The 14,446-nt window shown below is 42.2% G+C and overlaps 1 protein-coding gene across 1 annotated transcript in view; it reads left to right on the forward strand.

Moving 5' to 3' along the window:
- The window catches only part of Pwwp2a (PWWP domain containing 2A), a 39,511-nt gene extending 27,584 nt beyond the window's left edge, over nucleotides 1–11,927 (forward strand). Inside the window, 2 exon segments of the mRNA XM_032914506.1 lie at nucleotides 6,809–6,928; nucleotides 9,719–11,927. Of these exon segments, the coding sequence (XP_032770397.1) occupies nucleotides 6,809–6,928; nucleotides 9,719–9,732 (134 nt within the window). The 3' untranslated portion in view covers nucleotides 9,733–11,927.
- The last annotated feature ends 2,519 nt before the right edge of the window (nucleotides 11,928–14,446 follow it).

Here is a 14,446-nt window from a genome sequence, read left to right on the forward strand (position 1 = left end):
TCCCATTAAGAGAGACTGTTAACTTTCTAAAGTTATTGAAGGAAACACATGTTCAGACATTTGGAGAGTGGCCAGTTTTCCTTTATACAGAATAACTGAATTGAGAATCTGAAAATCAGAAATTTATAGCATACATTTAAAGTTAGATTTTTTTTTTCTCATTTAAGTTGTGAATGTTCTGTAGTCAGTGGCACACTGACATGTCTAGAAAAGTTCATAATGAAGGTTTTAATTCAAAGATTTATGTTCACTGGTGGTTTCAAATAGGGAACTGGCCAGTCAGTAAAGATCATTTTCTAAGGAGGGGCAGATTCAGTTTTTGTTTTGGAGCTGTGCTAATATAGCTATTAACACTTAACGTAAGAATCTGGAATCGAGAACCAAAGTTGGGCTGGAGCCATCCCATCCCAGGGGACAGTAAGCAGCCAGTCTGTTTACTTCTACCCGGTTCTGACGTAAGAGGCTCTTACTGTGTTTCCACAGGTTGTGTATATTACTGTCCTCAGGCCTTCATTGAACCACAGTTGCACACTGGTAAATGGTTTATTATAGTTTTTGCAGAGAATCTGGGTAAGTTTTGCCATAATTGATTCTAAGTTTAATCTATCCTCAAAAAGGGACACCATTAAAATTTGGTTTTGTGGTGCTTGCTGTTGTAGCACTCCGCAGCTGTGATATTCAAAGGACTTTACCTCCTTTACTTTCCCTGTGTCTTTAGTTAAAAATAATATTGACTTTGTTGTATTAAAGTGAATTATAATTTTATGCGTACTTAGACATGACCTAAATTTTGCCATTTGGGGGGCATATTTGAATCTCAGAGGATTTTGTTGTATGGGTGAGGCTGTCTGGACATGTAGTGATCCTTCTACCTCAGCCACTTAATATTGGGATCGTAGCCATGTGCCACCATAGCCAGTCTAAAGTTTTGTCTTTTTAAAAAAATTAGACAGGGTCATACTGTGTAGCCATGATATGTAGACCAGGCTGGCCCTTGCCTACCATCTTAAAATCAATTTTAATTGTACAATTAAAAAGCCCTGATGTGTGTGTGTGTGTCGGGGCACCTGCGTGCCTAAAAGATGGTATTAGATCGTCTGCAGCTGGTGCGCTAGGCCATTGTGAGCCACCTGATTTAGGTGCTGCAAAATAAGAGCTTGAAGCTTTTGGAGCCCTGAGCCATCTCTCCAGTCCCCAGTTGTCCACTTTAAAGGTGTTAAGTGTGTTTATATAGTACCACTGTCTATCTGTAATATGGATGCTTTGCTTTGCCCCCCTCCCACCCCCCAATTTTGTTTTTTTGAAATTAGGTCACTCTAACCCAAGTCTGGTTTCTAGCCCAGGACAGTCTTGCCTTAGCCTCCCACATACTGGGATTGCAAGAGTGACTTATAATCATTGTAATCAGTATTTTTATAGAGTTTTACATTTACTGAGAATTGGTACCAGGAATGTTCGCTTCCAGGATTCCTTGCTGTGTCCTGTATGGAGAGAGTCTCTATATAGCAGCACTAGCAATGCTTTATACTTGAGAACCACAGCTGTCCGCCGCCCCTTAGTTTTAGGTGAATTAATTTGACTACATTGACTACAACAATCTTTCAATAGTAATAATTGCTCAGATAATTTTTTTGTGAATAATGGAGCCATTTAAATTAGTTTGATAATAATGGAGGCTGGACAGATGGGTCAACAGATGTAAGTGCATACTGTACTGTACCCAACATCTACTTCAGCATAGGCGGCTCCTAACAGCCTGTAACTCTAGTTCCAGGATACTGGACTGACTTCTGACCTCTGAAGTGTCAGGATTCTAGATCTGTACCACTATACCCACCCAGCTCTAAAGGCATAGTGTAAAGACAAAATCTTTACAATGTTTTGTAAAAGTTTTGTGAAAAGAGATCAATCAGGAAGGTCAGCATTGGGTAGATAGCAGGTTTGAGGCCAGCTTGGGCTACATGGATCCTGTCTTAAAAAGGGGAAACTCTCATAGTTTTTATACTGGTACCCATGTCTGTAAGGAAAGAAACGCCAAGTCCTTCATAGCTGAAGTATTAGTGCCACCCTCCCACCCAGTGTGTGTAGGTATGCATAAGTATGTTAGGGTTTTGCTGCTGTTTGAGACCAGGTCTCATGTAACCTAGGCTGGCTTCAAACCTGACATCCTCTTGTTTCTGACTCAGACTCCGTTTCCTGTCATTTGTCCCTCTAGGTCTCCAGTCTTTGGCTTTTTTGTTAGGCTTTTTTTTTTTTTTTGGTTCTTTTTTTTTCCGGAGCTGGGAACTGAACCCAGGGCCTTGTGCTTCCTAGGCAAGCACTCTACCACTGAGCTAAATCCCCAACCCCAGGTTAGGCTTTTTTTAAAAAAAGAAGTAAGCTCATGCTGGGCAGTGGGGGCACAGGATTTTAACCCCAGAACTTGGGAAGCAGAGACAGATGGCCCTACCAGTTCTAGGTCAACCTGCTCTACAGATGTGTTCTACGGTGGCCAGGGATACATAAAGAAAAACCTGTCCAGAGGGAGGGGATCAAAATTACAGTGCATTGTAAATTTTAGCAAGTGTGTCCTTTCAAACTGTTCAAGGTATTTTGCATCCATTGGTGTCTCTTAATTAACGCTCAGGTAAGATTTTCTTAGAAGCTATTGAAGAAGTCTAGTGTGGAACTCCGATCCTGATCTGAGGCTAGCCCAGGTTGTACAGTAGACTGACTTTATGTTCCCCCATAAAGCAAAACAAAACCAAACTGTTGAAAGCCTGAGAAGCATACTTTTCCCTCTGGAAAAACGAAATGGAAGTTTTTGGTAGTTTAAAGAGATCGTTTATGTGGAAAGGTAAGAGTACCATCCAGATGAGAGCACAAGAGAAAATAGTATGTAACTTAGCAGTGATGCAGGGGAGCATTAGCAGTTTTGCATCAGCCTTGCTTAACAGCAGGCTTTTATCAAGCAAAGAATATCGTCTTTCACGTTTTAGGCATGTGTTTGAAAGTATGAGCTCTTGACCCAGATGCCCTAGTCTGACTCTGATCTGCTCCTTACAAGTAGTGTGGTCTGATAGTGTTATCAGTGTAGGCTGTTACCTCATGGCATCATCTGCAAAATGGAGAGAGTGGAAGTGCCACCTCAGAGGGTAAACTTTAGAGCAATAGAAGAGTGCCTGGCATAAGCCTGTGTAAATAGTGCTCATGTTACCAGCTACTTATGTGTAGCAGAGAAACCTGGTTTTGTAGTTTTGATACTGTCTGTTTAATAGTAACATTATTAGCCACACATATCTAGAGGTAGCATAAAGTCCCTGGGGTTTAGGTGACTTCTGTTTTGTTTTGAGATTGGCCTCAAACTGTTGATCCTGCTTTTTACTTCACTGACTTCTGAAATTACCATTTTTTTACCTCCATGTCTGGGTAAATTGGCTGGTTTTAGCTGGTATTTATAGAGGCTAACTATTGGAGGTCATGGGAATTGTGTATGGGATATAGAAACCACGATTAAAGTTTATTATAGTTTCATATTTAACTTCACATACTTAGAAGACTACCTAGTATTCTCCCATTCTGTTCAGAGCAAACATAGGTGTAAGTAGAAATGTTCATCTAGAGCTGGTGAGATGGCGAGCTAGGTAGAGAAGCTTGTTGCCAAGCCTGACGATCTGACTTTGGTCTCTGGGAATAAGGTAGAGGGAGAGAACTGACAACTTTAAATTGTCCTCTGATCTCCACACCTAGGCTCTTATGTGTGCATACAAAAGAAATGGTCATCTTCTTATAAACAAATGAGGAAGACTGACTCAGGCATGTTGTTAGTCACCACCTCCAAATCTGCATATCCCAAATCCTTTCCAGAGCTTGGAGGAGAATCTGAGCTTGGGTCTCTACAGCAGAACCCTGTTAGGAGCTGTCAGCTGTACTTGTCATCTTGTAAGTTGGCCAGTTTGCACAGTTTCTGTGTGCTCTTGGGCCTTGACATTTCATCTAATGGCAAAGAGTGGAATCTGTTTGCATGTGTATTGATGGGAGACTTAGGAGGGGAATACTTGGCTTTAATCCGTGTGTGTGTGGTCTTATTTCCCAGAAGATAGGCACTGTTACCCATGGCTCATTTTGAGATGCTGTTGGCTACAACTGCATGGCCAGTCCTTCTCCCTCCACTTTAGTGTCTGGGACTGGCCCTGTCCCGAGTGTCCTGGGAAGAACTTGTGTGGGTTAGTCTAAAACTCAGACATGTAATCAGTAACAGGTTAGAAACCAGAGTGTACAAACGAGACTTTGCCTCCACGTTTCCTTCTTGCTCACATTGCATCATACACATTGGAGTTTATGAGTCTTTAGTGGAATCATAGGTGCATGCATACAGTCAGAATCTTTCACTTTTTCATTCTGGGCTTTGCACTATTTCATCCTTTCATTGACTCTACCGGGGAGATTATTATGTACTACTCTCTTCTGATTGGCCCCTGATCCTTGCTGCCTGTAGGAGAGCACCATTGTCACATTTGGGCTTTATCTTAGAGGACATGTAACTTCACTGAGCTTGAGACCTCTGCCTTCCCATGGGGGATCCTTGCCTTTACCGCATCTCAGACAGGGTCCTTAGCTCTTCGTGGTAGACATCCTGTATTGGGTGGGTGGGGGATAAGTTTCCAAAGAAAACGTGACATATCCAGGGGAAGCTCATCTTCAGCATTAACACCCAGCTCCAGTCAGCCTCTGTATTGACTGACAGGCTGAGGTTTTATGCAGCATTTTAAGAGTTGTGAAGAAAAATGAACAGGAAAGGTGAGCTCATCCCAGGCGTTCTTTTTTTAAAAGTACATTTATTTGGGGCTGGAGAGATAGCTTAGTATGGTTAAGAGCTCTTGTTACTCTTGTAGATGGCCTGGATTTGCTTCTTAGCACCCATAGGTATCTCCAGTTCTAGGGGTTCCAATACTGCCTTTGACTTCCTTGGGCACCAGGCGGTCAGATGGTGCACATTTGTGCAGTAACAGTACTCATCACAAAAATGTTTGAGTTTGTTCATCTGTCTTGGTCTCATTCATTCCCTTCTAACCCCCAACTACTCTCAGATTCATCTACCAACTTCATGCCCTCTTTTAAGTTTATTATTATAACCCTTGGTGTTCACTCAGTGGATCATGATCAACCTACCTGACTGTGTTTAGCATGGTGGTGTACACCTTTAATTCCAGCACTTGCGAGGCAGAAACAGTCATATCTTGAGTTCTGAGCAAGCCTGGTCTACATAGCAAGTTCCAGAATAGCCAAAGACACATAGAGACTTTGCCTCAAGAAACAGACAAAGAAAGAAAAAAGAAAACTGACTAACTCCCTCAGCCATTGTGGCTGGAGGGTGAGAGGGAAGTCTGATGGACGTTCCCCAGAGCAGCCATTAGTGCACTGGCTCCTTCTCTGTCCTGCGTGGTTGCAGTTGCCTCTGTTAACAGTACACCTAGAGGCCTGTGAAAAACCTTACTACTGAACCTCGTTTTAAAGAGTTACTTCTCTCACCTAGAATTCAGAGGTGATTGTGTTTATAATGTCAGGATAACTTACTTTAAAAGTTTTATTTACTACTCTACTGCTTCTGGTTTGGTATTTTAATTAATTTAGTGAGATAAGGCCTTATAATACAGCTCTGGCTTTCCTACAACTTGCTTTGTAGACCAAGCTTGCCTGGAATGCAGAAATCTACCTGCTTTAATCTGCTTCTGCTGAGATTAAAGGCATGCCTGATTGTAATTTGCTTGCTTTGTTTTCCAAGACGACATCTCTCAATATAGCTCTTGATGTCCTGGAACTCACTGTAGACCACGCTGTCCTTGAATTCAGAGATTTGCTTGCCTCTGTCTTCTGAGTGCTAAGATTAAAGGCATGCCGCCACCAATGCCTGGCATTTGCCTGATTGGTGATCCCAGAGCTAGCTGTGCTGAGGATAAGAGAATTGTTTACACTAAAACTAGGGAAGTAGGCATGCAACCAAATATGTTTAGAAATAAAATGTAAAGGAGGATGTGCTGACTCACGCCTGTCCTAGCACCCAGAAAACGAAGGCAGGAGTTTGAGGCTAGGCTGGGCTACAGAGAGTTCTACACCAGCTACAGGCTGTGGTGTAAGACCCTGCCTCAAGCAGAACAGGAACCTTCTAAAAATAGTCTTATCATTGAATTATGCTCAACACTTTAGGCTCTGTTCAGAACAGAAAGCCTAAGTGAGAAAAAACTTAAAAAAAAAAAAATGCTCTCAGCTGGTTAGAACCTGAAGCTAAATAAGGGTGATGGATAGATCATTAACATTCAGAGACAAAGGGATTTTGATGGTCTTTGAGCTCCTGAATAATGTGGTATGGGTGTGGTGAAAACTTGAGCCCTCTGGACCATCTAGATCAGGACCCCTCCAAGAACTAGCTAGTGTTAGATGGTAACTTTTTTTTTTTTTTAATATTTTTTCATTTTTCTCTTTTTCGCTTAGGGACCTATTGTGATTAGCACTTCCTCTTTCATTTATGGGCTTATTGGAAGGCAGACACCTTGCCAGGTTACATACTGCATCTTATGGGATGTAAGATAATAATAACATCTAAGAATGCCTTTCTTGGCCATTGTTGGGTTACCCACATGGCTTTCCAGGCTCTCTGTTACCAACATTGTAGTCTGAAACTGGCAAGTTACCCAGAATAAACTCGTTAGGAAAATTCAAATTAATTTTGGTTTTATTTAAACTTTTCTTCTCTTTTTCTCATTAAGCTGGATTAAAAAGAACGCAACTCTCTGCTCTATTTTTGTTAACTTGGTTTTTTCTACCATAGGTCTCAACAAATGGCAGCTATTACATCAGACAGTGACGAGTCCTGCTGCTCCCTTACAGTGTCTGACAGACCACTGTGGATTCAGACTGGGAGCATTGAAGTTAACAGTGAAGCGGGCAGGTCTGTCTGTCTTAAGCCCTGCCATGAAGTGAAAAGGGCACCACATCGTCACTTAACATCCCTGAAGTAGATTAGGCTAGCCTTCAGAAACTCGTTAGTTTTCATTGACCTTGGTAGTTGTCAGTAACTTCCAGGAACCAAGAACAACTTTTCTAGAGTAGGTATCCTGTGAGTGTCTGTATTGAGAGCAGCCTTGTGGAGTCAGGTGTTACATTGTAAGCTTATGTTAGCTGCCTGGAAATCAGGGACTGGCTTATTTTTTCAGTTTCAATCTCTCACTAATATTAGTCATTTAAATTCTTTGTTATGTATCACTGTATAGGTGATAGGAATGTGGCTCAGTTGGCAGAGTGCACAAAGCTCTGAGCGCATCTGCAGCACTGAGTAAGCCAGGCAGGCATGGTGACACGTGCCTGCCAATCCCAGCACTCAGGAGGCGGAGGAAGGAAGGTTAGAAGCTCAAGATCACCCTCCTTATCCTAGTGAGCCTGAGGAAATGTGTAAGATATGTATGTGAGGTCTAGTATGGTGGTGCATGGCTTTAATCTCGGCACTCAGGACAGAAAGCAGAGGCCAGCCTAGTCTACATAGGGAGTGCCAGGAAAGCCAGGTCTACAAAGTGAGACCCTGTCTCCAAAAAGAAAAAGATGCACGTGTACGCGAATACGTAGTAAGTAAATCTTAAAACTCATTGTCATTTGTATACGGTGAGTCAGACTCCAGAGGTGGTACGATAGGTCCAAACTGTGCTTGTAATTGTGTATGTGACTTAATGGATAATGTGCAACATTGACTTTGGACTCTTACTTGGTGGGAAAGGTTTAGAGATTTGGGTTGTTCCTCTTGAACTTATCTTTTCTTTTTTACATTTATTTTCATTTGTGTGTGTGTGTGTGTGTGTGTGTGTGTGTGTGTGTGTGAGAGAGAGAGAGAGAGAGAGAGAGAGAGAGAGAGAGAGAGAGAGAGAGAGAGAGAATATGCCAGGTAGGTGACCTTGGAAGCCAGAAGAGGGCACATGTCCTTTGGACTGGAATTACAGGCATCCACTCCTTGATGTGGATGTTGGAAATGATACTCCTATGCAAGAGCAGTAGTGTTTTCTTAACCACTGAGCTATGTCTCTAGCTCCTGAATGTGCCTTTTATTTGAAAAGTCTTTAGTCTTCTGGGACAGGGAATGCACTAGGGCTATTTTGACCTGCTGTGTGTGCAGCTCCTAGAGAATTTTATCATTGCATGTAAGCTTTGATACAGGTTCAAAATCAAACATTTTGCATTGAATATTGTGTCAAAATTTTGGACTTATAGCTAAATAGGGATGGTAGCCACCTTACTGTGACCATCTGGGGAGAGAGTCTTTGGCTTCCTATACTTCTGTAGTCCTTGGCGTTCTGGTTCTGGTCTTCAGCTGAGCTTCAGTGGGCCTGACATTACAGTGTGGGTTTGGAGCTGGAGAGATGGTTCAGCAGTCAAGAATACTGGCTGCTGTTTCCGAGGTCCTGAGTTCAATTCCCAGCAACCACATGGTGGCTCACAATCATCTGTAATGAGATCTGATGCTCTCTTCTGGTGTGTCTGAAGACAGCTACAGTGTACTCACAAACATGAAATAAATAAATCTTAAGAAAAAAAATTAGCTCTGTCAAACCATGAGAAAGATACAGACAGACTTTGAAGTTTTAAATATTGGGAAAGATAAGTGCTTTTTCTTCCTTCTCCATTCTTTGTGTGTTTTATTATTCCACTGAAATAGCATTATCTTCGGTTTAAAAATATATTTAATTCAAAGATCATCTTTCTTGGGTCTCAAGCTCCCGTGTGGAGGGCACAGCTAGGAACTGAGTGGTAGTGGCCTCCCACTAATTCGTGTGCTCGCTGTTTGCTAACCCTGGGCAGACTGGCTCTGCTGCTTCAAAGTGTTTTCCGTAAGTCACACTGTCTGCCCGTCGTGCCTGGGCCCTGCCTTTGCTCAAAAGGCTTCTAAAGATTGCCACGTTGGTGGTCAGGTGTAATGAGGGCACACTGGTCAATGCACTGGAGTGTCTAGTGACAAAACAGCACTCTCAGTGCCCTCCAATGGCTCTGCCTCTGGGGAGGCTCCCTCCAGTCCCCTTGGCTCTGCAGGTAGTCACCGTGATCTGCCCAGTTAGCCTTGATGACGTACACCTTAATCACAGAACTCAGAGATGGAGGCAAGAAAGATCAGGAGTTCAAGGTCAGTTTGAGGTCATCCTGGGCTACAAGAGACTCAAAAAAGGGGAGGAATTGGGGTAAGGCTGGGTTTGGAGGCTCACACCTTTAATCCCAACATAGAAGGCACAGGTAGGCAGTTCTTCATGAGTTCCAGGTCAGCCAGAGTTACATGTTGAGACTCTGTCTAAAAGAACATTTTAAATCTGCAGGTTAACTGTGCTGGGATAAGGCTGGGATAAGGCTGGTGATAAGGCTGGTGTTTCCTAAGAGTCTATTTCTGCTACTTTGATGTATTTTAACTTAGAAGTAACATAAAGACAAAGCCATAATTCTCCTGCTATTAGGCAAATATTCAGAAGAAAAGGACTCAGGTGATAGCCATGTGTGTTGGAATTTGGTCAGATGTGCTCAGGTAAATTAGACAATGCCTCCACTGGTCTACAGTGGCAGTAAGCTGTCTTTTAAAAAGTCAAATATTTGTTTTAAAAGAAATGCAGTGCAATCCCATGATCTGTAGGGCTTAAACAACAAAGACTTTCTTTTTCTCCTGTTACCTATGACTAACTACATTTTCTTCCTTTTGTTTATTGTATTTCAGCACAAAGACATTAGCCGACTGCTGGTTTCTTGGATGTGTACCACAGTGACAGAGCAACAGAGCAACAGGACTGAATAAGATTGGAGTTTTAAGCTGCACTAAGAAGTCTATGTAAAGGCAGTGACTAAAACCAGTCCTCTACACAGGGGCAGTTGCAAGGTAGACTGAATGGAAGGAAGGCATTAGGGAATATTTTCTATATATAGAAGAAACAAACTGCTGCAATAAATTATGCATGAGGTGAGGAGGAAGTGGTCTGAGCAATGTGCAGGACGCACTGAGTGGTGCGGAGGAATCACTGACAGTAGCTTCTGTTGAATGTGAACGATAGTTTGGACAGGCCTACGAGGCAGAGGATGGTGCGGAAAGTCACAACTGTCCGCATACCTAACCCTTGTGCTTTCCCCAAGGATTATGCTTATCAGTTCAGAGTAAGCAGAGGTGTGTTTAAAATGGCACTCAGTGAAACAGCAATGGTCACGTGTGCTAAGGCCAGTGTTTCCTTCGGGTGCCAGCGGAAACGAGAGGAAGAGGAGCTGACATCCTGCTGAAAGGATGGCTAAGTGCCCCGCCCACCCACAAGTAAACTGTGGATCTTTTAATAAAACAGGGCTGTGTTATCTTGAATATATGTTTGCTTGTTAGAACATATTAAGATGTATTTATTTGCCACTAGTATTTAACATTTTGTGCACATTTTCATAACTACATCGTACCTTTTCCTATTTTGACTCCCAAGTGGATAGGCTAGTGTTGAGCTTGGAATGAAATCATCCACTCCAAGAACCAGCTCAGAGTCTGAGCTGGGCAGGATTTATGGTCGCCTCTCCCCTTACTGAGTGGTGCTGTTCAGAAAAGGTGGCAGCATCAGTGTCGGTCTGGACCACTTTCCACAGCAAGAACCCCTACTTCTCAGTGCAGGAGATTCTCACAGGTGTCAGGGAGGGCTTGGCCCTGGGGAACAAGTGGCAGAACAGACCCATGGAAACAGCCTAAACTTTTGGTGCATGGAACATGAATTCTTGACAGAGACCACAGATTTTCCTTGTCTTTGCTAAATATATACTATGAAACCCCTTAATTTTTCTTGTTTAATGAATGGAGAACACATGAGAAAATCAGATGGACCTGTTAGTACTACATTTTTAAAGCATTTTATATTTGATGGTGCCGTAATTTTAATAATAAAACTGAAGATTTTTAGTGGCAATACTGATTTATTTTTTAAACCAGAAAGATAACATCATATTGATTACTTACTACAAAAAGAAAAAAAAAAAAAGAAGAAAAAAAGCCAAAAGAAAAGAACTTACTCACAGTACTCATCAAAGCAACACGAGTGACGAGTGGGCACTTGGCTCAAGAGCTCACTGCCTGTGAGCTTTCTCTGTGGGTGACAGCACCCAACAGCCCACTGCTCAGGACTAGGAAATGCTCTGGGTGGGACTTTTAGATCATTTGCTATACCTGACTGTGATTTGATTTGTAACTCAAGAAGAAAAGCCGGGTAGTCTGGAGTCTAGTGAGCTTAATTCAGATCCTAACACACTGCAAGTGCTGGGAAGTCCTGACTGCATTTACAATGATCTCTTCGGAGACTTCCACACCATGACGTCATCTTACCAAATGGGCTCAGGAACTCTAACAGCAGGGAGCTGTGGGGAGGCCGTGAATCACAGCTCCAGGCTCTGGGGTCCGTCTTAGGCCCCAACACCAGCAGTACCTTTCATGCTCACTCAGGAACCAGGTGTCTCCCAAGCCATGTGGAATTATGCATGGATTGTATCAGGAAGACCTTTAAGCTTTAGAAATCTTTATTTGTAGAGTGATGGAATTGACCAAAAAATAATATTAAAAAGGCAAAAGCACTGGGAGAGATCAGGTTTTAAGAATTTACGTATTTTTTTTTCCCTTATGGCAAATCCTTAAAGGCCTTTTATTACAAATTAGATTTTCATTAAAAAAGAAAGGACACTTGGTGGTATTTAAAATCTAGGCCTACCATGTTACAACTTCATTTTTTATTGCTTTAGTTGCTTAATATTTAAGCTCTGCTTCATGCTACCTTTTGTCTGTATTAAAACCTTCACAGGCCTATTTCATTTGTAGACTTGAATTGTTTCTCACCTTCCATCTGCTTGGAGTTAAATGTTAAAGAATGTTGTGTAAAATGTTATCCAATAAAGTCTTTGATTTTTTTTTAAATTTATTTAAGAACTGTTTTACTGTGTAGGGGTTGGTTACCTTTAAAAGTGGTTTTTATATTTTCTTTAAACTTTAAAATCCAACCTAGTTTTGTGTTTGGGTAAGTAGTGATGCTTTCTAAGACAGACCTACAGGTTTTGGTCACTACGGTCTTATGGGATTTCTGAGTAGAGGGAGAGGCCAGCAGGCTACACAGTCTGATTAGGACCTGTACACAGATTGCTTTTCTGGTTTAAGCAGCCTGTCTTTAGAATTGACCGACTATACAACGAGGTAGGTTCCTGTGGTTTTAACTCTTAAGGAGTCCATAGCTGGCTGGGTATGATGGCACATAGGGTCGTAATCTCAGCGCTCAAGGCTGTAGTTCGAGGTCATCCTACACATACCAACTTCTTTCCTACCTAGACAGACTGCTTGGTGCCATAGTTTATAGGATTCACTCTGAACCACCAGTGCTTTGTCATTAGGAAGAAAATCAGTTTATGAAAGCCGATCAGGCAATTGAGGGTTTTTCTTTTTGTTTGTTAGGTTTTTTGGTGACTAACATAGAAACTGCTCTATTTCAGTAAAGCAATTTGAAGACTTCCTGGCACTGCAGAGGATCTGTAGAATCTCTGATGTTAAACACTGCCTGATTCAGTTTACCTAATTATCCATTAAAGAAGCCACTGGAGTCTGGGTCAGTTTGAGGCAGGCAGAGCTGTCAATAGCACATCATTCTGGGGTGGTCAGACTGTGCTTGCATATCCCACAGACAGATATCCTCAACACCTAACTACCTCTTTACCTCATTCTGTCCCTGTATCCTTGGTCGGTGAAGACAGCTGTTCACTTGTTTCAAGTCCTTAGTGGATTTCTGGCTTCAGAGTGAAGGCACCGTGCGGCTGGAAGCTGTGTCTTGTTGCTCATGATGTGCCAAGCGTGAGCCCAGGTTATGGCCCAGTCTGGGTGCTAGCACAGAACTACATCCATAGCAGGATAGTGTCCTCTCCCAATGCTGATGTTTCCTTCACAGCTGTTGTGATGACCAAATGGCCTATGATTCCCAGTGCTTGATAGCAGTTCTAGCAAGGGGAACTTGCACTTGTGTCTGAGGAGTGACCTGCTGACAGTCACCACCACCACCTTTTCGCTGTAGGCTGCCTTGGCAGGTACTGGGGGGAGCAGTAGGCCCTGCTGTGCCCAGAGTGAAAGGGGGGAGGAGGCAGGGGATGTGTTTAAGTTTTGCCTTGGGAAGCTGCTGCATGGACTTTATTCATAGCTTAGAGGTCTTGGAGGAGTACAAAATTGAAAGTAAAAAAAAAAAATTAAAGTAATCTTAAAAAAATTATAACCATCCCAAAAGAATTGTAAATGAAGAGACTGCGGAGACACATGGCTCAGCAGGGGAATCCCCTTGTTACTCAGCCTTTTTGTTTGATTTGTAATACCCACATGGTTGAGGGAGAGAAATTATACTATTGCAGGCAGGCATGGGCATACACTTGTACATAAATGTAATTTTAAAGAAGGTAACTTAAAAAAAATCATTCCTAGCTATAGCAGTTACCAGTTCATGATCAAGGATATTGAAGTTCTTGATGCTTTGAAATATAAAAGGTATTTTAGCCCTTGGAGGGTTTTATGTAGTGATTCTGGCTAGCTCAGACCAGATTCTTGGTCTCAAGTAGTCCATTTTTCAGGACCACTTATGAAGTCTGGAGTGGGCTCATGGGCAGCTTAAACAGGAAGGGATTAGAAGCAGTTAATATACTGTTCCTGTACAGTGTACTGGAGACAGAATCCCAGCCACTTTCTAGAGCAGTAAGTCAGGAGTTCACTGTAGCTTCAGTCTTCTAAGTTTTAGGATAATAGTAACAGCCATATGTCCAGGTAAGGTTCTATTGTATGTATGTATGTATGTATGTATGTATGTATGCATGCATGTATGCATGCATGTATGTATGTATGCATGCATGTATGTATGTGTGTATAGTGGCACATACACACAGCGTTTGTTATATTCAATCTGACCATGGGACCTTATACCTACTAGGCAAGCCTGCTACAGAGCGGTAGTTCTAACACAAACTTTAATTTCTTAGATTTTATTTATTCATTTATTTTTTGAGGCAGGATCTCATTATGTAGACTAGGCTGCCCTCAGCTCAGTTCAGTCTGCCTGCTTCCTGAGTGCTGGGATAAAAGGCATATGCTACCATGCCAGGCCATTAAACATTTTTAAATTTTAAATGTGAATGAACACATATGTATATTTGAGCCATACATGCATGCCTGGATTCCATAGAAGTCAAAAGGCATTAAATTCCCCGAACTGGAGTTCTGAATGGATGTGAGCTATCATGTAGGTTCTGGAGTTCTGAATGGATGTGAGCTGTCATGTAGGTTCTGGGACTTGAACTTGGGTCGTTACCAAGTTCAACAAGTGCTCTTTACTGAGCCATCTCTCCAGCACTGCCTCACAACTTCCTTCGACATAAATAAAACAGTGTTACTTTGGCTGTTCTGGACCCCTCTAGGCCA

This window comes from Rattus rattus, chromosome 9, assembly GCF_011064425.1.
Source record: "Rattus rattus isolate New Zealand chromosome 9, Rrattus_CSIRO_v1, whole genome shotgun sequence".
Taxonomy (NCBI): Eukaryota; Metazoa; Chordata; class Mammalia; order Rodentia; family Muridae; genus Rattus; species Rattus rattus.